Genomic DNA, 26,541 nt, shown 5'->3' with positions numbered 1-26,541 from the left:
GTCGAACCACACACACACACCTGGATTTGCAACTAAACAAAGCACGTCTTAATAACTTAATCAGGTCAGCACCCGGCAGCCAATGGTGCAATCGCCCGAAATTCTTCTCCCGCCGCCGCCCACCACCAGCTAGCAGCCCGCGTATATAAGCCTCGGGACCGGCGCCGCACATTCGCCGTCGTCGTCGTCCTGGCGCTCGCCGATCGAGGCCAGCAGGTAGATAGACATCCGCTACGCGGGCTCGCAGCTAGTCAGCTAGCCGCCGCCATGTGGCCGTCGTCATGGTCGTGGCCGTGGGGGTGGGGGTGGGGCGCCGCCGTGCTGGTGGGCGCGGCGTGCCTGTGCGCGCACGCGGCGGCGGAGGCGCTGTGGCTCCGGCCCCGGCGTCTGCAGCGGCACTTCGCGGAGCAGGGCGTGCGCGGGCCCGGGTACAGCTTCTTCGTGGGCAGCTCCATCGAGCTGGTGAGGCTGATGCTGGACGCGTCGTCCCGGCCCATGGCGCCGCCGGACTCCCACGACATCCTCCCCCGGGTCCTCGCCTTCTACCACCATTGGAGGAAGCTCTACGGTAAGCCATATCTCTCGATCCACGACACTAGCTTACGCCAACTAGCTAGCTATCTGGTGACAATCTCTTCTTCTTCTTCTTCCAATTTTGCTTTCGATCAATTTTCCGTTGTGTTCTTCATGCATCGATCGAATTTGCTTCGCTTTGTCGCCGCGATTAATTCATATTTTTAAGGAAAAGCGCGTGCATTTGCACATATAGGAGGAAATAAACAAAGATTAGACGACGAGACAGTGTGACGCGTGAAGCCGGCCGGAGGAAAGGAGGGGACATGCTTCCATGCTTTTGCAAGTAGGAACAAGAACTGAGGATTTTTAAAAACCATGGTGCCTCCCTGGTTTGGTTAGGTGACCCCCTCCATTTTACCCTTTTTGACGTAGTAGTATGTACGTACTACACATAAATATAAATATACACTACTTGCTTCATTCGCTTTTGTAAATCTTAATAAATGATAGTAAAAATTACTACTACTAACAAGCAGCAGCTAGCATCGCCAGCCAGCAAAATCGGCATATGCAATAAACTCCATCGCAAGTCAAACCCGGTGAGATGTTGGCCATGATCGGCCGATCGTTCCACCAGGCTGTCGACGCGCGATAATGCGACTAGATTAAGCAAGCGGCGAACCAACCCGACCTTGCGGCGAGGAGAATCGCAGATCCATGGCCACATGCGCGCTTGCTTAATCTGTGCTTAAGTCGTCGTTCGGTTGATGCTGCCTGCGTATGAGCATGAGCAGCGCATTGCCAGCCAGAGCATGCGGCATATATCGGTTCAGGATCCAAGTTTGATTCCGGTATTTTGCTCTCATTAGTTTAAAATCGTGCGGTGCGCCACGGCTGCCGACGATAATTCCCTCTCGTTTTCAACGGCTGTGGTGGTGATTACTTAGTGCAGTTAGTTAGTTCGAGTGTGGAATCTTGTTGCTGTGGACGATCATGAGCAGATCACGAGCATGGCATGAATATGAAAAATTACGTATACATTTGTAAATTCTCTCCTGCCTCAATCTCGACCGTCCAAATCCAGATCGAACGGCCAGGAAAAAGCAAAATGCGCATCGTGTGAACTTAATTCTGACGATGGATTGACCCGAGCTAGTTCGGACGGCGATTTTGTGTCGGCCAGCTAATCTGCGTGTGTTGTTTGGCAGGCCCGAAGCATCTGATCTGGTTCGGGACCAAGGCGAGGCTGACGATCAGCTCGCCGGAGCTGGTCCGGGAGGTGCTGCTGACGCGGGCGGAGCACTTCGACCGGTACGAGGCGCACCCGCTCATCTGCCAGTTCGAGGGCTACGGCCTCGGCAACCTCCGGGGCGACCAGTGGGCGCGCCACCGCCGCGTCCTCTCCCCGGCCTTCCACACCGAGAACCTCAAGCCACTCGTGCCCTTCATCGCCGCCACCATGCGCCGGATGCTCGACGAGCTCGCGGCCAAGGCCGTCGGCGGCGAGGCGGAGGTGGACGTGGCCGAGTGGTTCCAGCGCGTGCCGCAGGAGGTCATCACGTTCGCCACCTTCGGGCGCCGGAACTACGAGGACGGCAGGGTGGTGTTCGAGCTCCAGGACGAGCTCGCCGGCCTCGCCGCCGACGCCCACAGCAAGGTGTACATCCCCGGGTACCGCTTTCTGCCGCTGAGGAGGAACCTGCGCGTGTGGCACCTGGTCAGGGAGATCAGGAAGGGCCTCGCCGCCTTCATCGCCAACCTGCCCAAGGATGGTCGGGACGACGAGCAGCGGCGGGACGGCGGCGGCGGCGGCATGAGGGACCTGATGAGCTTCATGACGCCGGCCATGACGACGGAGGAGATCATCGAGGAGAGCAAGAACTTCTTCTTCGCCGGCAAGGAGACGCTCGTCAGCCTCCTCACCTGGGCCACCGTCGCCCTCGCCATGCACCCGGAGTGGCAGGACCGCGCCCGCCAGGAGGTCCTCGCCGTCGTCGGCCGCGACGACCTCCCCACCAAAGACCACCTCCCCAAGCTCAAAACCGTACGCACCGTGCTCTCTGTCACTCGCTCCCATGCACGAGAGCAGCTCTCATGTTTCCAGCTAATTAATGGCGATGTGCTATGCATGCATGCAGGTGGGGATGATCGTGAACGAGACGCTGAGGCTGTACCCGCCGGCGGTGGCGATGATCCGGACGGCGAACCGGGACGTGGAGCTGGGCGGGTGCGTGGTGCCGGCGGGCACGGAGCTCCTCATCCCGATCCTGGCGGTGCACCACGACGAGGAGCACTGGGGCGCCGACGCGGCGGAGTTCAACCCGGCGCGCTTCGGCGACGACCGGCGGCCGCGGCACCAGATGGCGTTCATGCCGTTCGGCGGCGGCGAGCGGGTGTGCATCGGGCAGAACCTGGCGCTGATCGAGGCCAAGGTGGCGCTCGCCGTCGTGCTGCAGCGGTTCGCCTTCCGCCTGTCGCCGGCGTACGTGCACGCGCCCAGGGTGCTCATGATACTCAACCCGCAGTACGGCGCGCCGGTCATCTTCCGGCCGCTGTGATCACGCCGGACCAACGCCGGCGGCCGTCCATCCCCAATGTCGATGTTAGTCGGATTCAATTAATTCCTTGCTGTATATTACCACCGTCTCCTCTGTCAAGTGAAAATGTATAAAGTTATAGTACCATACGTACGCAACAAGTGCCAGATTACAAAGAGAAGCATATGTAGCCGTTCATTGTCAGTTTTGCCACATTTACTTATTTTGCTCAATCTTCATGAATTTCATACTGGCAACATAAACCTGCAAGTATTCGCAAACATGAAAACAACAAAATATACAAAAAATGCTAGGCTTCATGTTGCCCCCGAATTTATCATACAGGTGCGGCGCGCTCTCACATCTTCAGGATGACAACAAATTACGGTATATATATCGAATCTGGTGCGGCAGATTTGTTTGAACCATATATGCATGCAGCAATGCTTCATGCTCTTGTGGAATGACGAGCTGTTTCTGTAAATATGATAACAACACTAGACAATTCTATACAGGGTATCACATTACACAGGAAGAAATGGATTGCCTTTCTCGACCACTGTTTTTTTTTTCAAAGGGTAATTTTGAATTTCTTGAGGGTCTATACTGACAAGCGCACGAGCTTCTCGATTTCCTTGATAATTAAGTCTCGCTCCTCGTCAAGTTGTTCATCTTCACCTAGTAAGAGGAATGCACCACAAGTGTCACACTCTGCATACATCTCTCACAATCTAAAAAGGAATCCTCCTGAAAACTAAAGTCGAAGCTTTTATGTTTGGTTGCTCCATTACTCGCATCAATTGCTTAGTCAGAGCACACAAACTGTTAATCCAGTAGGGTTAAGCTGGAAGTAGAGAATTACCCTTGCTTGCAGGAAGAGCATGGAGTAACTTCAATAATTCTTTGTGGTTGTCTACCAAAACTTGAATGATATCACGAGGCTTGTTTGGATTGGCAACAAATACCTAATTCCATGCAGCAAAAATGAACCACCGATAAGGTAAATAGATGTGCTCATAAAGTCATATTTGACCAACCATAACTACTTGCAAAATTATGAAAATCAAACAAGTACGAAGGTTGGAAAGAGATAAAGGAATACCTTAAAAATGTGAAAGGAACATATCCTGATATTTTTGCTTGAATCCTACAAGTGATTCAGTATAGTGGAGGTATTAAGAAGGGATAGGGATAACCAAAAAAATGCTGGTTAGCTGTGAAGCTCGAAGGAAACCTATAACCACTTCCCAGCTTTTATCTAGCGTATTGATTGTGTCTATTCAAATATTTCTATATTAGAAAAGCAACATGATTGCTTCAATTGCCACTTCAAGATAACAAGCCTGACACTCAAACAGTACAAAATTTGTTGCAGGAAACATAATTGCCAGTTATATTATATCACCTTTCTATCAGCTAGGCTGTAAATAATTATGCCATTTATCATGGTTACAAACAGAAAAACATTCAGCTCTGGACCAGTAGTAGCCACAATTTTGAATATCATGGTGGCTGGCAAGCCAGTAATACAAAAGCAGTGTTTCTCATTTCTCATACTAGTACCACCAGCCTCCATTGTAAAAAGCAAGGCGAGCAGAACATAGGAAGTGAGAACGATAGTAAGTGCATGGACGATTACTGAATGTAGAAGCAGGAAATATATGACTGACAATTTAATACCTTTAGTAGACCCATCATAATGTTCAAGTAACGAACTTCCAAAATGTACCGCTTCATTATCTGAGCATTTGGGGCCTCCAACAGAAACTCTGAAAGAAACTGACATACAGTAACACACTTTTATGTTTCCTTTCTCAGCGTGCAACAATAAATGTTAATGGAGTAACCAAAAACAGGCTAACCTTCACTGATTGTCTTCTTGTCACATAATTATCTGAAGTTAAAAGCCTTTTGTAGAGTTCAAAGAACTGCACATATTTACATAATCAACATGACACGAAATGTGGATCAGTCGATTCAAAACATATTTATATTGTTAACATGAACGTGGTGGAATTCACTCATTTCGCAAAAAATATACTTTTCTCTCATCTACCTGTTCATAATGGGAAATGAGAAACTCGGAGACTGCATCTTCATGTCTAGTGAGCAAATCCTGCAAAAATCATGCCAATCACACATGGCAACAGTGAAGAACCAAGCATAAAGCCCAATCACAGTCTACCATAAATACCAAATTAACAAAACTGGATTTACCTTGAACGTATTCAGAGCATCAGAAGCAATATCAAAGTTTGGCAATTCAACATACTGGAAAAACAACTCGAAGCTATTTGACTCCAATATATATCTGAAAGAGCACTACAAAATCAAAATGCATGTAAAATTAATCAACTATATGTAATTAGTTAAATCATTTCTCTGTACGTTGCTTCAGGCAACCATCTCATAGCTCACGAACAAAGCCAACTGCTCATACATACATTTAGAAGGTAAACTGAAGGAAAAACTGTTTCAAATTCAACAGCATCACAATGCTTGTCAAACCAGGATTAGTTTAGTGGGGAGTCGACTTGGGAAGAAGAACTAACTTCTGCAGGAAAAAAAAACTTTCCCATGGGTGACTGCGACTGTATGCGAAATCAATGAATTATTTTACTGTAGCTGGCACTATGTACGATTACAGAGTTTCTATGGAGAAAAAATCAAAATATATTCAATACATATTTTCTTCAAGGCACACATGTCGGAAACCATATGTTAAAGCAAGTCGTTATTAGCCCATAATAACCACTAAGAGATAGAAAATATAGTTTAATGGAGACTTTGAAGCCTTACTTTGCAAGTGAGGGATATTTTATGCATTCTCGCAACATGTTTCCACAGTTCAATGCGACTTCCAAGTTCTTGTAGCTAGCACAACATAGTTAATCAATCAAGCACGAAAATATTACAATTGCATATATTGTATACATGAACCATAAACAAATACCAAAAAATGGAAGTATAGGTGGGGAAATATATTGAAAATGCTCCAACTCAACAACCGAAGTAACCAATGGCTAGTGACTAGCAGAAGTTCATGGCAAAATATAGCAATCATACAAATTCATGAAGAAAATGATGGGACCAGAAGGAAAGGGATGGAACATTAAGCAGTTGGCTACAGGTAGGGATGAAAATGGAGCGGAAATCCACATTTTCCGCGGAAAAGGAAGCAGAGGAAATACGGAAACAGAAACGAAATATTGTGAAACGGGAGCGAAGGCGGATTTTTTTTACACGGAAACAGAAACAGAATGGCATTTTCCAGCGGAATAGTCGTGGAAACAATTCTGTTTCCGTAAATACAGAACTTTCCATCTTTGCCATGGCTGCTACGTGGCCTAGTACAGCACGAGATGAAGCCCGTGTTGTGGCCCAACAACCAGAATGCTAATACCTAGCCTAATCTCCTACGCTTCACCATTCCTAATTGGGCACGCGAGCACGCCACCGCCGCTGCAGCGCCGCTGCGGTGCCACGCACCCATCCCCAGCCGGCCGGCCCACACACCACCACCGCAAAGCCACCCACCCATCCTCGCTGCAGTGCGCAGGCACCTCTACGTTGGTGCAGCTGGTTTAGGAGTTAGGCCATGGGCTTACGAGATTGTCGAAAGACATTGTAGTCTATGGTTCAACAGGTTTGTTTGTTTACTTGTGTTTTTCTCTATGGTTCAAGAGGTCGCTTAGTTTCAGTGGACATCCGCTTATTTCCGGTAGTATCGGTTTGGTATTTGTTTCCGGGGTTTATGTATTCATTTTAGCTTCAGAGAAAAAATGTGGCAGCACTCAGTTACGTCTGTTTCCGCTCCGTTTTCATCCCTACTTATAGGCAGCAGATAGATAGCTTCCACATGGTAGCACGATCGGATTACTACTAATAAACTAATCGACATGTACAAAGTGTGTCAATAACTCGACAATAGGTCTTACCATACAACAAGGAAATCTAGAAGATCAACATGATTTTCGATATACTGCACGCAGCAGTGACTTTCATCAACCTTCTGCCTCAACAAAATGCACCAGCAGTGGGCAAGATCCTTTCTACCCTGCAATGTGAAAGTAATAAGTCTAATAAGCTTAGCAAAAAATGGCATCACATTCAATTGATGAATACAATACCTCCCAACCCAGCGAAGGCAGGTTCTGAACAAAAAGAGAAAGGACACCCTCCTTGCAAATTTCAAGGGCTATCTGTAACACATGATCCTGGTTTGGTTCAACTTCTCCATCACCAGAAAGTGTCTCTCTCAAGGTGAATATGTTTTTCTCAACATCTTCAAGGGCCTGATAAAGGAAGGCGACAAGGCGTAGTATATGAGCAACCAGTGGTCTGTATCCATGGTGTAGTGTGTGTTAAATAATTGTACAAATAGACACACAACAGTCACGAAACAGCAAAAACAATAAATAGTAACAAAAAAAACATTCCCATGATTGTGTGCAGGCTCCAAATGTGCTTCACATTTGCAGCCCACCTGTATACAGACACTGTTATAAAGCATTAACAGCAAATGCACGTTTGGAGGTACAAGTAGTGAGACTTCTGTAATTCTTACACTTACAAACCAGATGCTAATTTGTAAACAAAGCCAATTCCAGCATAACCCTCTTTTAGATGCATGGCGTAACGCTTTTAACGGATATATAAAAGAAAACATCCTTTTGTTAGAAGGAAAAAAGAAGTGATGCACTGAGCTATTCCCTTATCAGGCGGAACCAGACTCGAGGATAAGCTAGTTCTTGAATTAGATTCACCCTGACATGGATGCCTTTATGAGCACCAGCATTGGGGCAAAAGGAGCACTCGACTGCTAAACACATTTTCTCCAGATGCCATTACTGTCCAGAAGTCAGTGACTTCTGAAGCTTTGGCCGACACACTAACCCTTGCATCCACACAGATGACAGATCACTGGCAATTACGGTTCCTGCAAGTCACTTGCTTGCACGACGGATTACGCTGCGAAGCTCCAATCATATGAAGACACAACTTTCACTGCCAGTAAACATTCGTCAACTACAATGGACTGAAGCACTGGCATTAAGATCTGGAGAGAACACTCCTCGGTGCAGAAGGCAATCCCAACTCCCGTCCCCAATTGGGATGAGAAGATGCTAGCCCCGATCCGGGGCGCACAGATCGGCCGGGAAGTGCGCGGAAATGGTCAGAGAGGGTAAAGACGCGAGAGAGGGGAGCAGCACCTTGGCGCCGGTCTTGGTGTCGAGCGCGAGGAGGGAGTCCTTGATGGAGCGCACGAGGTCTTGCTGCGACGAACGCGGCCGCGACGCCGCGCGGAAGAAGAAGGACATCTCGCCGCCGGCGGAGGGGACTGAACCGGCGGCGGGGAGCGGTTGGGGCCAAAGCCGAGCCGAGACGAGGAGTTGAGGACGACGACCGAGCAGTGCGCAGCGAGCTTCAGCTTTCTTTCTTTCCGTTTTCACAGGCCGATGGCGTAGTTTGGGGATTTTCGGGGGTCGTTTTTTATTTTAGAAAAATCCCACTCCTCTTTATTCACTGTTCATGGGATAATTACAAATGGGGACAGTTGCCTTTTACCCCTAGTTGGTTCCTACCCACGCGTTTTGCCCTTACTTTTCGAGTTTGCTCAGTTTTGCCCTTACTTTTTCCGTCGAGGTCCCTCGAATGCCCTTTGACCGTTTGACCAAAAGTTTGAAAATTCATAACTAATTAATATCAACTCGGAAAAATGCAAATAAGATATCAAAATGTTCAGAAAAACATTACCTTTATGTGCATATCATTTGCATTCAGGACAAAAGCACCATTTAAATTGCCTACATTTGCATGTAATTTTTATTCATGAAAAAAAATTTGTTTATACCTTTTTATTTTTAATAATGTTAATAACATTAATTACCTCGGGTAGTTTAAACGGTGCTTTTGTCCTAAATGCAAATGATATGCACATAAAGGTAATGTTTATCTAAACATTTTGATATCTTATTTGCATTTTTCTGAGTTCATATGAATTAGTTATGAATTTTCAAAGTTTTGGTCAAACGGTCAAAGGGCATTCGAGGGACCTCGACGAAAAAGTAAGGGAAAAACTGAGCAAGCTCGAAAAGTAAGGGCAAAAACCCGTGGATAGGAACCAACTAGGGGTAAAAATGCAATTGTCCCTTACAAATGGCATGGGGAGTATCAAGCCAAATATGGCGTCCTACCCACGAGAACGAGAAAAGTTAGCTAGATAGTGGGCTTCAAAATTATTGTTTCTACTCTCATGGCTAAATTGGCAAGCTTCAAACTCGTATCTCCTGAAGTTAATCCCTCGAACAATGGCTGCATTGTCACCTTCCTTGACCTTCCTCTATATATTTTATTGCTGACAAACAATCCGATGCAGCAAATAATCGTTGGACCAGAAGGTCATTTGCTAAAGCTTGTGCCTCCCTGCAGACCAGGGTCTCTAGAATGGACGGATCTGCAACATGCGAGAAAACCACTTTTGAAGAGCCAAGAAATTCTCCTGAACCGCTGCGACAAACAACACCTTAGCCCACCAGGCCGTTCCTCGCTACTGCTCCGTCTACATTGAACTTGCAAAACCCCAAGGGCGGTGCTACCCAAACACCACGAATGTTTCTCGGGTTCTAGATCGGAGCTGATGTGGGAGTCATATCCAAACTGTTCAGATCTTCGATGAACTTTCAAGCAAACCTCTTTAAGTTTGATCAAATTTTGTAGAGAAATATACCAATATCCATAATATCAAATCGGTGTCATTAGATTCATAATGAAATGGATTTTTATTTTTATTTTTATTTATTATTTAGTATTGTGGATGCTGATATTTTTGCGTCCGAACTAGGTCAAAGTAAAACAAATTTAAATTTCAAAAAACTAATACACCTTATATTTTGAAACTGGGGGAATATTTGGTTTGGCAAGTGGGGGAGGTGATGGAGTATGCTTTCCTCTCTTTTTTGTAATGGGGTGTTTTGGTGGGCTTTTCAATATGTGATTCTTTGTTATATGCTAATCAACCCATACTTATGCGGGGAATTTTTTTGCGTCAGTGGCTGCATGTATTATATTGATGTTATGGTATCACATTTTTATGCTTCTTTTTTCTGGGTGGTGAGAGGGTGCGCGGGATTGATACGTTTTTATAGGTCGGTTGCTACTGATTGATTTAAAATTTTGTTGACTCGGTCAAAATCTGAACCAAATTGCAAATGAAATACCTCAATCAAACGGGAAAGCTTCAAAATCACGGAGCACGAGAAATTGTTGACCCGGTTAAAATCAGGTGAGCCAATTTCAAATTGAATATCTCAATTGATTATGAGGCCTTAAAAATTAGGGAGCATAGTGTAATCATTAGAAGGATTGGGGTGCTTTGGAGTGCCATTTGTGTTGTTGGGTTTTCTGACTCCCTCAGTTCAAAATACAAGGTGTATTAATTTTTTTAAAAGTCAAATCACTTTCAGTTTGACCAAATTTGTAGAGAATATATCAATATCCATAATATCAAATCGGTATCATTAGTTTCATGATGAAATAAATTTTGAAGGAAATATGCCCTAGAGGCAATAATAAAGTTGTTATTCATATTTTTTTTATATCATGATAAATGTTTATTATTCATGCTAGAATTGTATTAATCGAAAATTTGATACATGTGTGGATACATAGACAAAACACAGTGTCCCTATGTGCCTCTACTAGACTAGCTTGTTAATCAAAGATGGTTAAGTTTCCTAACCATAGACATGTGTTGTCATTTGATAAATGGGATCACATCATTAGGAGAATGATGTGATGGACAAGACCCATCCGTTAGCTTAGCATAATGATCGTTAAGTTTTATTGTTATTGCTTTCTTCATGACTTATACATATTCCTTTGACTATGAGATTATGCAACTCCCGGATACAGGAGGAATGCCTTGTGTGCTATCAAACGTCACAACGTAACTGGGTGATTATAAATATGCTCTACATGTATCTCCAAAGGTGTTTGCTGGGTTGACATAGATCAAGATTAGGATTTGTCACTCCGAGTATCGGAGAGGTATCTCTGGGCCCACTCGGTAATGCACATCATGATAAGCCTTGCAAGCAATGTGACTAATGAGTTAGTTGCGGGATGATGCATTACGGAACGAGTAAAGAGACTTGTCGGTAACAAGATTGAACTAGGTATCAAGATACCGACGATCGAATCTCGGGCAAGTAACATACCAGTGACAAAGGGAATGACATATGTTGTCATTACGGTTTGACCGATAAAGATCTTTGTAGAACATGCAGGAACCAATATGAGCATCCAGGCTCCGCTATTGGTTATTGAACGGAGAGGTGTCTCGGTCATGTCTACATAGCTCTCGAACCCGTAGGGTCCGCACGCTTAACGTTAGATGACGATTTATATCATATGAGTTATGTGATTTGGTCACTAAATGTTGTTCGGAGTCCCGGATGAGAACACGGACATGACGAGGAGTCTCGAAATGGTTGAGAGGTAAAGATTGATATACTGGACAATAGTATTCGGACACCGGAAGTGTTTCAGAATGTATCGGGTACATATCGGAGTACCGGGGGGTTACCGGAACCCCCCCGGGGAAGATATGGGCCATAGGAGGGAGGCACACCAACCCACATAGGGGTGGCGCGCCCCCACAGGTAAGGAGGCCGAATAGGATAGGAGAGGGGGCGGCGCCCCCCTTTCCTTCTTCCCCTCTCTCTCCTTCCCCCTTTCCCATCCGGTAAAAGGAAAGGGGGGCGAATCCTACTAGGAGCCCAAGTAGGACTCCTCCTACTTGGGGCGTGCCTAGGGCCGGCCTCCTCCCCCTCCCTCCTCTATATACGTGGGGAGGGGGCGCCTAGAACACACATCAATTGTTCAAGGCCATGTACGGCCCCCCTTCACAGTTTATGCCTCCGGTCATATTCACGTAGTGCTTAGGCGAAGCCTTGCACGGATCACTTCACCATCACCGTCACCATGCCGTCGTGCTGACGGAACTCTCCCTCGACACTTTGCTGGATCAAGAGTTCGAGGGACGTCATTGAGCTGAACGTGTGCAGAACTCGGAGGTGTCGTATGTTCGGTGCTTGATCGGTTGGATCGAGAAGACGTTCGACTACATCAACCATGTTAAGCAAACGCTTCCGCTTTCAGTCTACGAGGGTACGTGGACACACTCTTCCCCTCTCATTGCTATGCATCTCCTAGATAGATCTTGCGTGAGTGTAGGAATTTTTTTTTAAAATTGCATGGTACGTTCCCCAACATTTAGTACTGTGAATGTCGATATTTTTGGCTTTGAATTTGACCAAACTAAAAGAAATTTATTTTTTCAAAAAACTAATACCCTTATATTTGGGAATTGGGGGAATATTTGGTTTGACGAGTGGGAGAGATGATGGAGTGTTTTCTTTTATAATGTGGTGTTTGAGTGGGCCTCGCGGGGTGTGATTCTTTATTATCTATTAATCAACCCATATTTATGTGAGAAAAATTTCTGCATCGGTGACTGCATTTACTATATTTTGTGCTACGGTATTACATGTTGGCGCTTCTTTTTCTAGGTGGGGAGAGGGTGCGCGGAATTGATATGTATTTTGTTGCCGATTGATTTGAACAATCATTGACCCGGTTAAAATGTGAACCAAGTCCAAAATTGTATACCACAAATCGAATGGGAGAGCTCCAATAGTAGGAAGCATAGTGAATTAAAAAATTGAATGAGAGAGCTACTTAAGAAATAGCTGACTCGGTAAAAATCGAATTGACCCAATTTCAAATTGAAGGCCTCAATTGATTGTGAGGCCTTAAAAATTAGGGATCATGGTGTATATTAATAATAATATTGAAAAAATCACTGACCCAATCAAAATGTGAACCAAATCCAAAATTGAATACCTCAATCAAATGGGAGAGCTCCAAAATTATGGATCATAGTTCATTAACAGAATAGAATGAGAGAGCTCATTAAGAAATTTGTTGACTGGCTTAAAAAATTATTGGCCTAGTCAAAATCGATTGACCCAACTCCAAATTAAGGAGCATAATGTATTCATAGATAATGATGAAACTACTAGTAGTGATCCCACATGAGCGGTTGCATATAAAGCAGCACAATAAATTTCAATAGGAAAAGTATAGTCATACTCCCTCCGTTTCATAATATAGTGAGGATAGATTTTTTTAAAAAGGTCAAACCTCACAAAGTTTGACCAAATTTGTAGATAAAAATATTTAAATTTAGAATGTCAAACATATATCATTAGATTCATCATGAGATGTACTTTCCTATATTATATATTTGGTATTATAGATATAAATAGTTTTCTCTATAAACTCGGTCAAAGTTTGCAAATTTTGACTTTTCAAAATTTCTATAAGCCCTACATTATGAAATGGAGGGATATGATGGAGCAAACATCTCGTGGCTCGACCACAAGGAAATAATATATAGCGCACGATCGTAATCTCCCAACCAAAACATAACAACGGGCTAAAGTCAAAAATAGCACAGTAGCGATGTGAAGTAGTCTACTAGTGATGGAACCGGATGGGCGGATTTATTGTGAGGTCTTGTCGAAGGGGTCAGATGTGCCCGTGTAGGAGCCAAAGCAACACGTGCGCGGTAGGACGCATCCGGTATTAATGCCCTTGGAGTCAACAATCCTCCTAACGTCGTCCATGAAGTGAATATCTTCATATTTGTAAAGTACGACAAAGACGAATCAATCCCCAGCTAGATCACCTCTCCAACAAGTGACACGTAGTGCTGCCACTCAGCTTTGCTAATATCATGGTTAACTGACAGCCTATACACAGGGATAGTACCTGTCCAGTTTAGACAGCTAGTCATGATGAGCATGAGCAGATCTCATGTTGTTGACTCTATGTGGCGCCTCTCGAGAATATTGAGGTCATTTATCAATCATGTCATCCACGATTATTCCTCCACTTTTAACCACACGTCACCTCTGCATCTCTGGAGAACCGTTGGTATGTCGAATCACCCTGATTAGGCCTTCATCTCGCGTAAGCAAATGAAACGCGCCACGGTAGTAGCACATGTCCACGATGCTCAAGTCGACTACCTCGTCATCCCAAGCTTTCACTGGTCTGCTGACCTCTAGCTAATACACTGCTTCTGGGCTCCACAAATGCAATGATATGCTCATCACTAGGTTCCTGGTTGAGCACCATGGCGACCTCATATCCAGTGCATGACGAAGACATGGACAGAGCGCACATCAAGAGCGACGTCTCACCTCTTACTATCCCCTACATGTTTATGATAGTGCTGGGAAGAGGACCTGTTGTCCAGACTTATTCTACAACAGATGATCATGTCCCGATACTTCGCCGTACAAGAAGAGCCAACCTCCAGGGTAAGATCCACACGGGTTCGTTCCCTTGATGCCCTCTGGAAGAGCTGTAAGTTGGTGAAGACATGCTTTCATTGGGTTGAAGAAGTATAGTCTCACTGAAGATGGCGGAAAGAGTCAGGGCTGATTGGTGGTCATCTCCTCCACACGAATGGTGCACTTGCGCCAGTGCCTATTGTGCAAGGAGGCGCATACGTAATCAACATCACATAATGTGTCATCCCTGACGATCATCTGGATAACATCTATTGGCACTTCTGCCCATTCCACCGGGCCGATAAATGCATGCCAGACTCCCAGCAGTGACGGAGTCAGCATTTCAAATTTGGGTTTACAAATCTCCAAATAAATCAAGTCATCAATTTCAGTTTAATTGGCCCGCTCCTCTTGATATATACATATTTTATACTAAAATTTTATACTTACTATACTATTGTGTTAAGAAATATAATTTTTCATTACTTGTTTGACACACTTATAACAACGAAACAAAGTTATATATTAGTTGTATTTATTTATTTATTATATATTTGTCATGTATATCATTGAAAAACTACTCATCCGTTGCGCAGAATTGAATTTCGACTTTGTAATAATTATTTATTTATCTGATACTTGTTACAAAGTCAAAATATATTTGTCAGCATTTCGACTTTATATATCAATGTTAGATATCTCTAAAACTTATGATTTAACAAATATTGTAATAGTGATTGCACTATATGATTAGGAAAACATATTTGTAGAGAATTCTAGAATTCAAATTTAATCATATGTGAGGGACTGCTTTAGATATATTGTTTTTGAAGCACCGATGTACAAATTTAACCATATACTCCCTCCGTTCCTAAATATAAGTCTTTGTAGAGATTTCACTATGAACTACATGCGGATGTATATAGATGTATTTTAAGTGTAGATTCATTCATTTTGCTCCGTATATAGTCCACCTAGTGGAATCTCTACAAAGACTTATATTTAGGAACGGAGGAAGTACTTATTAAAACATACGTGAGGAATTACACTATGTACAAATTTAATGGTACATTTATTAAACCATATGGTTTAACATGTACCCATATACTCTTTTCTTTAAGAAATAATGGGTGTACATGTGTACACCCATGTACTCACCTAACTCCATCCATGACTTCCAGAGAATTGTTTTTTTTGCCGAGACCTGCATGAATGTCATTTTGTCATGAAATTTTGCATGCATGTGAAAAAGATATCAATGTTTGTTGCCAAAAAAATTCAGATTTTTTTTGAACTTTTTAAATATTTTTTCATTTGTACTGTAGCAAAGGGTGCCTGTGAGCTCGAGCTCACAATAGCACTTCCGTATACTTTGTCCATAGTTTAAGAAAACCCACTCTATTACCAATTGATACATTACTCTTTGTTACCACATTGTTTTTCTTGAATTCCCAGTTTAGCATTATATTCTTTCTTTGGAAGAAAACCCTTAAGGTCAACTAGATGTCACGCAACAACGCACGGGGAAACATCTAGTTGAGCTAAAATCCTATTTGATGGAGTACAACTCTTGACATATGGTGAACTAGGAAATATCGCATCTAGCATCTCCAACGCCGAACCCCCAAACCGTCTCCAACCATTCGGACCGCATGGTCCGGACGTGTTTTGCCATCCAACGCGGGCATATATCTGTCCGCAGGCCGGTCCGGATGTGTTTTCTCCCGCAAACCGGAGACAAAGTGGGGGTGGGTTGCGGGCGTCCAGACCGCTGCCACGTCCGCCTCTGGCAACCATGCTTTCCTGCCCGATGTCTGATACGTCTCCAACGTATCTATAATTTATGAAGTATTCATGCTATTATATTATCTGTTTTGGATGTTTATGGGCTTTATTAAACACTTATATATTATTTTTGGGACTAACCTATTAACCCAGAGCCCAGTGCCAGTTCCTGTTTTTTTCCCTTGTTTCAGTGTTTCGAAGAAAAGGAATATCAAACGGAGTCCAAACGGAATGAAACCTTCGGGAGAAGTTATTTTTGGAAAGAAAGCAATCCAGGAGACTTGGAGTGCACGTCAGGGGATCAACGAGGAGAGCACGAGGCAGGGGGGCGCGCCCACCCCCTGGGCGCGCCCTCCACCCTCGTGGCTCCCCTTACCGACTTCTTTCGCCTATATATGTCCATATACCCTAAAACCTTCAGGGAACAAAATAGATCGGGAGTTCCGCCGCCGCAAGCCTCTATAGCCACCCAAAACCAATCGGGACCCTGTTCCGGCACCCTACCTGAGGGGGGAACCCTCACCGGTGGCCATCTTCATCATCCCGGCGCTCTCCATGATGAGGAGGGAGTAGTTCACCCTCGGGGCTGAGGGTATGTACCAGTAGCTATGTGTTTGATCTCTCTCTCTCTCTCTCTCTCGTGTTCTTGAGGTGATACGATCTTGATGTATCGCGAGCTTTGCTATTATAGTTGGATCTTATGATGTTTCTCCCCCTCTACTCTCTTGTAATGGATTGAGTTTTTCCTTTGAAGTTATCTTATCGGATTGAGTCTCTTATCTTTAAGGATTTGAGAACACTTGATGTATGTCTTGCCGTGCTTATCTGTGGTGACAATGGGATATTCACGTGATCCACTTGATTTATGTTTTGGTGATCAACTTGCGGGTTCCGCCCATGAACCTATGCATAGGGGTTGGCACATGTTTTCGTCTTAACTCTCCGGTAGAAACTTTGGGGCACTCTTTGAAGTACTTTGTGTTGGTTTGAATAGATGAATCTGAGATTGTGTGATGGATATCGTATAATCATACCCACAGATACTTGAGGTGACATTGGAGTATCTAGGTGACATTAGGGTTTTGGTTGATTTGTGTCTTAAGGTGTTATTCTAGTACGAACTCTATGATAGATCGAACGGAAAGAATAGCTTCATGTTATTTTACTACGGACTCTTGAATAGATCGATCAGAAAGGATAACTTTGAGGTGGTTTTGTACCCTACCATAATCTCTTCGTTTGTTCTCCGCTATTAGTGACTTTGGAGTGACTCTTTGTTGCATGTTGAGGGATAGTTATATGATCCAATTATGTTATTATTGCTGAGAGAACTTGCACTAGTGAAAGTATGAACCCTAGGCCTTGTTTCAACACATTGCAATACCGTTTACGCTCACTTTTATCATTAGTTACCTTGTTATTTTTATATTTTTAGATTACAAAAACCTATATCTACCATCCATATTGCACTTGTATCACCATCTCTTCGCCGAACTAGTGCACCTATACAATTTACCATTGTATTGGGTGTGTTGGGGACACAAGAGACTCTTTGTTATTTGGTTGCAGGGTTGCTTGAGAGAGACCATCTTCATCCTACGCCTCCCACGGATTGATAAACCTTAGGTCATCCACTTGAGGGAAATTTGCTACTGTCCTACAAACCTCTGCACTTGGAGGCCCAACAATATCTACAAGAAGAAGGTTGCGTAGTAGACATCAAGCTCTTTTCTGGCGCCGTTGCTGGGGAGGCTAGGTAAGCGGCACTAACACCCCGTCAACTAAGCTCTTTTCTGGCATCATTGTCGGGGAGGTGAGTGCTTGAAGGTATATCTTTAGATCTTGCAATCAAATCTTTTAGTTTCTTGTTTTATCACTAGTTTATATTATAAAAGAAAATTACAAAAAAATGGAATTAAGGTTGCCTCATATGCTTCATCTTTTTAATGTCTTTCGTGAAAATGATGGGAAGGAAAATTGTGCTCAAGTACTAGAAGAAGAATTACATAGAATGCTTGGCATAAAATATGTGAATGATGAGCATGATTGCAATGTTGTTAGTATGAATTCTATGAATATCCATGATCCTAATGATATGCAAAGCCACAAGCTTGGGGATGCTATGTTTGATGAAGATGATATTTTTTGTCCCCCAAGTTTTGATGAGCAAATTTACTATGATGAAAGCATGCCCCCTATCTATGATGATTATTGTGATGACATGTATGCTATAAAGAATAATGATAACCATGAAACTTGTCATCTTGATCCTAATTTTCAATCACATGATAGTTATTTTGTTGAGGTTGCTCCCACCACTATTCATGAGAATAAATTTGCTTATGTGGAGAGTAATAAAATTTCTATGCTTGTAGATCATGAAAAGAATGATTTATGTGATGGTTATATTGTTGAATTCATTCATGATACTACTGAAAATTATTATGAGAGAGGATCATATGCTTCTACATATTGCAATAATATCAAGTTTCCTCTCTATGTGTTGAAAATCTTGAAGATTTGCTTGTTTTGCCTTCTTATGCTAGTTCATTATTGTTCCCATAAGTTGTTTGCTCACAAAATCCCTATGCATAGGAAATGGGTTAGACTTAAATGTGCTAGTCATATTCTTCATGATGCTCTCTTTATGTTTCAATTCTTATCTTTTATGCAAGCATCATTGAAATCATCATGCCTAGCTAGGGGCGTTAAACGTTAGCGCTTGTTGGGAGGCAACCCAATTTTATTTTTGTTCCTTGCTTTTTGTTCATGTTTAGTAATAAATTTTTGTTCTAGCCTCTGGTTAGATGTGGTTTTTTGTTTTAATTAGTGTTTGTGCCAAGTAAGACCTATAGGATCTTCTTGGATGATAGTTATTTGATCTTGCTGAAAATTCCAGAAACTTTCTGTTCACAAAAACAATTGTTTAAAATCACCAGAACGTAATAAAATACTGATTCCAATTGCAGCAGATCAATAATAAAATTATCTAGGCCTTCCTATTTTGGTAGAATTTTTTGAATTCCAGAAGTTTGTGTTAGTTACAGATTACTACAGACTGTTCTGTTTTTGACAGATTCTGTTTTCTATGTGTTGTTTGCTTATTTTGATGAATTTATGGCTAGTAAAATAGTTTATAAATCATAGATAAGTTGGAATACAGTAGGTTTAACACCAATATAAATAAATAATGAGTTCATTACAGTACCTTGAAGTGGTGTTTTGTTTTCTTTCGCTAACGGAGCTTATGAGTTTTCTGTTAAGTTTTGTGTTGTGAAGTTATCAAGTTTTGGGTAAAGATTCGATGGACTATGGAATAAGGAGTGCCAAGAGCCTAAGCTTGGGGATGCCCAAGGCACCCCAAGGTAATATTCAAGTACAACCAAGAGCCTAAGCTTGGGGATGCCCCGGATGGCATCCCCTCTTTCGTCTTCGTTCATCAGTAACTTCACTTGGAGCTATATTTTTATTCACCACATGATATGTGTTTTGCTTGGAGCGTCATGTCATTTTATTTTGTTTTGCTTGCTGTTTGAATAAAATACCAAGATCTGAAATTCTTAAATGGGAGAGAGTATTCACATAGCTACATAATTATTTAACTACTCATTGATCTTCACTTATATCTTTTTGGGGTAGTTTGTCATTTACTCGTGTGCTTCACTTATATCCTATGAGTAAATGGTTGAATGATTTGAATGTCATAAATCTGAAATTATATATGTTTCATATGCTTATCCCATGGGGAGTAATGACTTCACATATAATAAGTAGAGGTGGTAAATTTATTGAAAGTTAGCTAACATTGTATTGGTCACTTGAACAATTCATGAAAGAATATTGAAGGAAGAGAGATTTCACATATAAATATACTATCTTGGACATCTTTTGTAATTGTGAGCACTCATTAAAATATGACATGATAAAAGGTTGATGTTGGACAAGGAAGACAACGTAATGGGTTATGTTTTCTTATATCCGAAATGAAGTATATCGTCATGGATCGCCCAACACATTGAGCTTGCCTTTCCCCGTCATGCTAACCAAATTCCTTGCACCAAGTAGAGATACTACTTGTGCTTCCAAACATCCCTTAAACCAGTATTGCCATGAGAGTCCACCATACCTACCTATGGATTGAGTAAGATCCTTCAAGTAAGTTGTCATCGGTGCATGCAATAAAAATTGCTCTCTAAATATGTATGATCTTTTAGTGTGGAGAAAATAAGTTTTATATGATCTTGTGATATGGAAGCAATAAAAGCGACGGACTGCATAATAAAGGTCCCTATCACAAGTGGCAATATAAAGTGACGTTCCCTCGCATTAAGATTTTGTGCATCCAACTATAAAAGCGCATGGCAACCTCTGCTTCCCTCTGCGAAGGGCCTATGTTTTACTTTTATGCAAGAGTCATGGTGATCTTCACCTTTCCTTTTTTCATTTTATCCTTTGGCAAGCACCTCGTGTTGGAAAGATTCTGATATATATATCCAATTGGATGTAAGGCATCATGAACTATTATTGTTGACATTACCCTTGAGGTAAAAGGTTGGGAGGCGAATCTATAAGCCCCTATCTTTCTCTGTGTCTGATTAAAACTTTGAACCCATAAATATCGCGTGAGTGTTAGCAATTGTAAAAGACTAAATGATAGTTGAGTATGTGGAGTTTGCTAAATCAAAGCTCTGACATAGACTCTCCCTGAAAATAAGATGAATTGTAATTGTTTGATGACTAATAACACAGTTTGTTAGTTTTAAAGAAAGTTTATGATCTATACTTTAACATGTGAATAGTTTGTTACTTGATCATGCGAAGTTTTATGAGATGAGCTACTGTTATGACATATAATGATGCTAGAAAAGGTGATTGAAATTATCATTGATCAAACTTGTGCACCTGCTAGCATTCACACTTCATAAATTATTTCTTTTATCATTTACCTACTCGAGGACGAGCAGGAATTAAGCTTGGGGATGCTGATACGTCTCCAACGTATCTATAATTTATGAAGTATTCATGCTATTATATTATCTGTTTTGGATGTTTATGGGCTTTATTAAACACTTTTATATTATTTTTGGGACTAACCTATTAACCCAGAGCCCAGTGCCAGTTCCTGTTTTTCCCTTGTTTCAGTGTTTTGAAGAAAAGGAATATCAAACGGAGTCCAAACGGAATGAAACCTTCGGGAGAAGTTATTTTTGGAAAGAAAGCAATCCAGGAGACTTGGAGTGCATGTCAGGGGATCAACGAGGAGAGCACGAGGCAGGGGGCGCGCCCACCCCTCCTGGGCGCGCCCTCCACCCTCGTGGGCCCCTCGTGGCTCCCCTTACCGACTTCTTTCGCCTATATATGTCCATATACCCTAAAACCTTCGGGGAACAGAATAGATCGGGAGTTCCGCCGCCGCAAGCCTCTATAGCCACCAAAAACCAATTGGGACCCTGTTCCGGCACCCTGCCGGAGGGGGGAACCCTCACCGGTGGCCATCTTCATCATCCCGGCGCTCTCCATGATGAGGAGGGAGTAGTTCACCCTCGGGGCTGAGGGTATGTACCAGTAGCTATGTGTTTGATCTCTCTCTCTCTCTCTCTCTCGTGTTCTTGAGGTGATACGATCTTGATGTATCGTGAGCTTTGCTATTGTAGTTGGATCTTATGATGTTTCTCCCCTCTACTCTCTTGTAATGGATTGAGTTTTCCATTTGAAGTTATCTTATCGGATTGAGTCTTTAAGGATTTGAGAACACTTGATGTATGTCTTGCCGTGCTTATCTGTGGTGACAATGGGATATTCACGTGATCCACTTGATGTATGTTTTGGTGATCAACTTGCGGGTTCTGCCCATGAACCTATGCATAGGGGTTGGCACATGTTTTCGTCTTGACTCTCCAGTAGAAACTTTGGGGCACTCTTTGAAGTACTTTGTGTTGGTTTGAATAGATGAATCTGAGATTGTGTGATGCATATCGTATAATCATACCCACGGATACTTGAGGTGACATTGGAGTATCTAGGTGACATTAGGGTTTTGGTTGATTTGTGTCTTAAGGTGTTATTCTAGTATGAACTCTATAATAGATCGAAGGGAAAGAATAGCTTCATGTTATTTTACTACGTACTCTTGAATAGATCGATCAGAAAAGATAACTTTGAGGTGGTTTCGTACCCTACCATAATCTCTTCGTTTGTTCTCCGCTATTAGTGACTTTGGAGTGACTCTTTGTTGCATGTTGAGGGATAGTTATATGATCCAATTATGTTATTATTGCTGAGAGAACTTGCACTAGTGAAAGTATGAACCCTAGGCCTTGTTTCAACACATTGCAATACCGTTTACGCTCACTTTTATCATTAGTTACCTTGCTGTTTTTATATTTTCAGATTACAAAAACCTATATCTACCATCCATATTGCACTTGTATCACCATCTCTTCGCCGAACTAGTGCACCTATACAATTTACCATTGTATTGGGTGTGTTGGGGACACAAGAGACTCTTTGTTATTTGGTTGCAGGGTTGCTTGAGAGAGACCATCTTCATCCTACGCCTCCCACGGATTGATAAACCTTAGGTCATCCACTTGAGGGAAATTTGCTACTGTCCTACAAACCTCTGCACTTGGAGGCCCAACAACGTCTACAAGAAGAAGGTTGCGTAGTAGACATCAACGTCGGCGCGGATGTGGCCTCGCACTAACGGCATTGAAGCGGCGCGTCGGACGAGAGAGCACCGCCCACTGCACACCCAGCTGAATAGGCCTGTTCGCCGCATTCAAACGGCTACAGACTGCCTGCCTGCTTCCATTAAATACACACATGTGTCGAGAAACTTACTTCGGCCACACATCCGTTCATGAGCTGGCGGGCATTAAACACAACTGAAAGATTGAGAAGATAGGTCTAGAGGGGGGTGGGGGTGAATCGACACTTAATAAGGCAGATTTTAGCACAAGTTAAATGGCAACCAATACAATTGAGCAGCGGAAAATAAACAACATGCAAATGCAAGAAAGTAAAGGGAGATAGAGATAGGAATATCAAACGCAATGAAGACAAAGTGATTTTGGCGTGGTTCTAATAGGTGGTGCTATCGTACATCGACATTGATGGAGACTTTGACCCACGGAGGGTAATGGCTGCGCGAGTCCACGAAGGGCTCCACTCACGAAGGGTCAATGAAGAAGCAACATTGTCTATTTCATCATGGCTTACGTCCATGAAGGATCCACGAAGAAGCAACCTTGTCTATTTCATCATGGCTTATGCCCACGATAGTGTCCGATTTAGGAGATAGAGATGCCCAAACTGCCACTACAAAATGCCTTTGTTTTTCCCGCATTGTTATTCAGATGAGGGAGCTTGACTCTCTAAGAGCATCTCCAATAGGTGCAAAAAAATTTCGCGCCCTAAAATAGTTTTAGCGGGCCACTATAGTATTTAGTGCGCCAGACCCAACATTGCTTTAGAGTATCTCCAACAGACGCGCTAAATAAGCGCCACACCGCAAATTTGTCCTTTTTAGCGCGCGCACAATCGATATAGGGGCTCCAACGGACGCGCAATAAGTGTGCGCGCGCTTGTGTATTTGGTGCGCCCGCTTCCGCGCGCCGCACACTCGAGCGCTCGCGCCGCACTCTATCCGCTGCGCCACCTTCGCCCCTCCCGTGTCGCCGCCGGCGAATTGACCCGATGGACGCCCGCGCCGGCACCCCCCTCACCCCTTCCTACACCCACGACCCCTCCGCCGCCACCGGCGCACCGCCGCAAACCCTAGCGCGATGAGCTTTGGCTTCGCCTCCGCCAGAGCTCCTCCAAGCACCGGCATCACGCGCGGCCTTTTCATGCCGCCACGGATGACCTTGGCGGCGGGTGGCGTCGCGTCGGCGCCTGCCGTGAAGCCACGTGCCCCCCTCTCAAAGCTCCCAAATGTGGCTCGGTCAAAGAAGGGCAAGGTATCCGCGAAAAAAACAAGGCGGACGGCTCCGGCTCCTTGAAGCCGTTGAGGAAGAAGCTTGCAGGGCGTGTGACGGGCGCGGCGGCTACCGAAGCGCCGGCGAGCTCACTAGTTGAGCCGGGGGCCGACGTGCACAAGGTGTTCAAGGAAATGCCCCAAAGGTATAAAATTTCGCCAGCTGTTTTGTTCTTTTTTAATGCATACATATAGATAGCTTATTTGCTTCATTGTATATACTTTGTAGTTTCAACGATGAGGCATATATGTCAACTATGGGTGTTGGCTCCAACAATTCACATTGGTCTCAAACCAATGACATGCATTTCGATGACCATGAGTTCGAGGTGGACAAGGATGGTGAGGGCATTGTCGACACACCGAAAGGAAGAGGAAGCAACTACACTAATGAAGAAGACGTCTTGCTATGCAATACTTGGTTGCAAGTGTCGAGGGATCCATCCGTTGGAGGTGATCAAAGTAGAGATGCTTATTGGAACCGGATGAAGGAGCACTTTGATCTACACAGCAAGAGTGGAATTGACCGCTCCGCCCAATCTCTTCGCTCCCGGTGGTCGACAATGAACAAAGATTGTCAAAAGTGGGCGGGCGCACAAAAGGCGGTTGACAAGTTGAACCCAAGTGGCACTAATGATGAAGATAGGGTAAGTGCCATTTCATCCATGTTCATCATGCTTGTCGTTGGTGTTTGTAGTGCTAACTTGTTTTGTTTTTATATAGTTCAATATTGCACAAAACTTGTTCAAAGGAGAGGAGAAGAAGAGCAAGAAAGGGAAGATCAAGAAAGGAAGACCATTTACCTTGCCTCATTGCTATGAAGCATTGAAGGATGATGAGAAATGGAAGAAGCGTGATGATATGGATGATTTGGATATAAGCAACAAACGCAAGAGAACAATTGAGTTGGATGATGATGAGGAGGAGGCATCAAGTGATGGCGGCAAGAGAAGCCCCACACCAAACTCGGTTTCATACTCGAAGCCAAAACGACCGGATGGGTGCAAGAAAGACACAAAAGAAAAGAAGAAGAGAAAGGAGATGATGGGCTCAAGAATGGTATGGAAGCTATTGTGAAGGCAAGAAAAGAAGCGAACGAGGTGAGGAAGATGGCAAGGAACCAAGATGCCGCGACCGAGGAGAGGAGGGTGGCTGCCGAGGAGAGGAAGGTGGGCATGGAGGAGCGATCTAGGTTGTTGGATTGGGAGAAGTACTTGTTCTTCATGGACACATCTATCCTCAATGAGGCACAAAAGGAGTATGTCAATCTTGCCCGTGAAGAAGTCTTGATCCGAAAAAGAGCCATGATTCGCGGCATGGGTGGCGGCGGCCTCGGCGGCATGGGTGGTGGTGGCCTTGGCGGCATGGGAGGCATCGGTGGCTTCGGAGCGACCATGGGCGGCATGGGTGCCATGGGTGGCTTTGGAGCTACCATGGAGACGGATACGTCTCCGTCGTATCTATAATTTTTTATTGTTTCATGCCAATATTATACAACTTTCACATATTTTTGGCACCTTTTTATATGATTTATTGGACTAACCTATTGATCCAGTGCCTAGTGCTAGTTCATGTTTTTTGCATGTTTTTTTGTATCGCAGAAAATCCATATCAAACGAAGTCCAAATGCAATAAAATTTTACGGAGAATTATTTTGGAATATATGTAAATTTTGGGAGTTGGAATCACCGCAAACGGAGGCCCACACAGCCCACAAGACACCAGGGTGCGCTAGAGGACCCTGGCTCGTGGTGGAGGGTTGTGCTCACCTCGTACGACGGTTGGAGCTTTACTTCTGGCGCAAGGAAGCTAATATCCAGAAAAAATCATATTAAAATCTCAGCGCAATCGGAGTTACGGATCTCCCGGAATATAAGAAACAGTTTTCGGCCAGATCTAGGGAACGTGAAACAGAAGAGAACAGAGAGGGAGATCCAATCTCGGAGGGGCTCCCGCCCCTCCGCCGCCATGGAGGCCATGGACCAGAGGGGGAACTCTCCTCCCATCTAGGGGGGAGGCCAAGGAAGAAGAAGAAGGAGGGGGGCTCTCTCCCCTCTCTCCCGGTGGCGCCGGAACACCGTCGGGGCAAGGATCGTGATGGTGATCTACATCAACAATCTTGCTACTGTCAACACCAACTTTCTCCCCCTCTATGCAGTGGTGTAACACCTCTTCTCCCTGCTGTAATCTCTACTTAAACATGGTGCTCAACTCCATATATTATTTCCCAATGATATTTGGTTATCCTATGATGTTTGAGTAGATCCATTTTGTCCTGTGGGTTAATCGTGATCTTGGTTGGTATGATTGTATATTTTATTTATGGTGTTGTCCTACGGTGCCCTCCGTGTCGCGCAAACGG

General features: G+C 43.8%; 2 protein-coding genes across 2 annotated transcripts; one reads left to right on the top strand and one right to left on the bottom strand.

Annotated features, from left to right (window-relative positions):
- The first annotated feature begins 131 nt into the window (after positions 1-131).
- On the top strand, positions 132-3,257 carry LOC109774431 (cytochrome P450 734A5). The gene is made up of 3 exons (XM_020333151.4): positions 132-568; positions 1,725-2,560; positions 2,655-3,257. Exons 1-3 carry the CDS (start codon positions 268-270, stop codon positions 3,072-3,074), a joined length of 1,557 nt encoding a protein of 518 aa, XP_020188740.1. The 5' UTR covers positions 132-267; the 3' UTR covers positions 3,075-3,257.
- A 95-nt stretch (positions 3,258-3,352) lies between these two features.
- LOC109774432 (uncharacterized) lies at positions 3,353-8,529 on the bottom strand. The gene is made up of 11 exons (XM_020333152.4): positions 8,267-8,529; positions 7,184-7,348; positions 6,992-7,110; positions 5,853-5,927; positions 5,271-5,364; positions 5,110-5,169; positions 4,916-4,981; positions 4,734-4,832; positions 4,156-4,200; positions 3,916-4,018; positions 3,353-3,731 (listed from the first exon to the last, which is right to left on the bottom strand). The coding sequence occupies exons 1-11, from the start codon at positions 8,372-8,374 to the stop codon at positions 3,655-3,657; spliced, it is 1,011 nt and encodes a 336-aa protein (XP_020188741.1). The 5' UTR covers positions 8,375-8,529; the 3' UTR covers positions 3,353-3,654.
- Between the last annotated feature and the right edge of the window lie 18,012 nt (positions 8,530-26,541).

This window comes from Aegilops tauschii, chromosome 2, assembly GCF_002575655.3.
Source record: "Aegilops tauschii subsp. strangulata cultivar AL8/78 chromosome 2, Aet v6.0, whole genome shotgun sequence".
Taxonomy (NCBI): domain Eukaryota; kingdom Viridiplantae; phylum Streptophyta; class Magnoliopsida; order Poales; family Poaceae; genus Aegilops; species Aegilops tauschii.
The sequence above is the reverse complement of the archived record's forward strand: the minus strand, read 5'-3'. Positions and strand labels throughout refer to the sequence as shown.

What these genes read in the sequence shown, in the direction of transcription:
- LOC109774431 (XM_020333151.4), top strand. Translation starts at nt 268, where the DNA reads ATGTGGCCGTCGTCATGGTCGTGGCCGTGGGGGTGGGGGTGGGGCGCC. An exon ending in CCATTGGAGGAAGCTCTACG is followed by an intron (nt 569 to 1,724) that starts GTAAGCCATATC and finishes GTTGTTTGGCAG; the next exon opens with GCCCGAAGCATCTGATCTGG. An exon ending in ACCTCCCCAAGCTCAAAACC is followed by an intron (nt 2,561 to 2,654) that starts GTACGCACCGTG and finishes GCATGCATGCAG; the next exon opens with GTGGGGATGATCGTGAACGA.
- LOC109774432 (XM_020333152.4), bottom strand. Translation starts at nt 8,374, where the DNA reads ATGTCCTTCTTCTTCCGCGCGGCGTCGCGGCCGCGTTCGTCGCAGCAA. An exon ending in CTAGATTTCCTTGTTGTATG is followed by an intron (nt 5,928 to 6,991) that starts GTAAGACCTATT and finishes ATGTTGTGCTAG; the next exon opens with CTACAAGAACTTGGAAGTCG. An exon ending in CAAGAAGACAATCAGTGAAG is followed by an intron (nt 4,833 to 4,915) that starts GTTAGCCTGTTT and finishes ACTGTATGTCAG; the next exon opens with TTTCTTTCAGAGTTTCTGTT.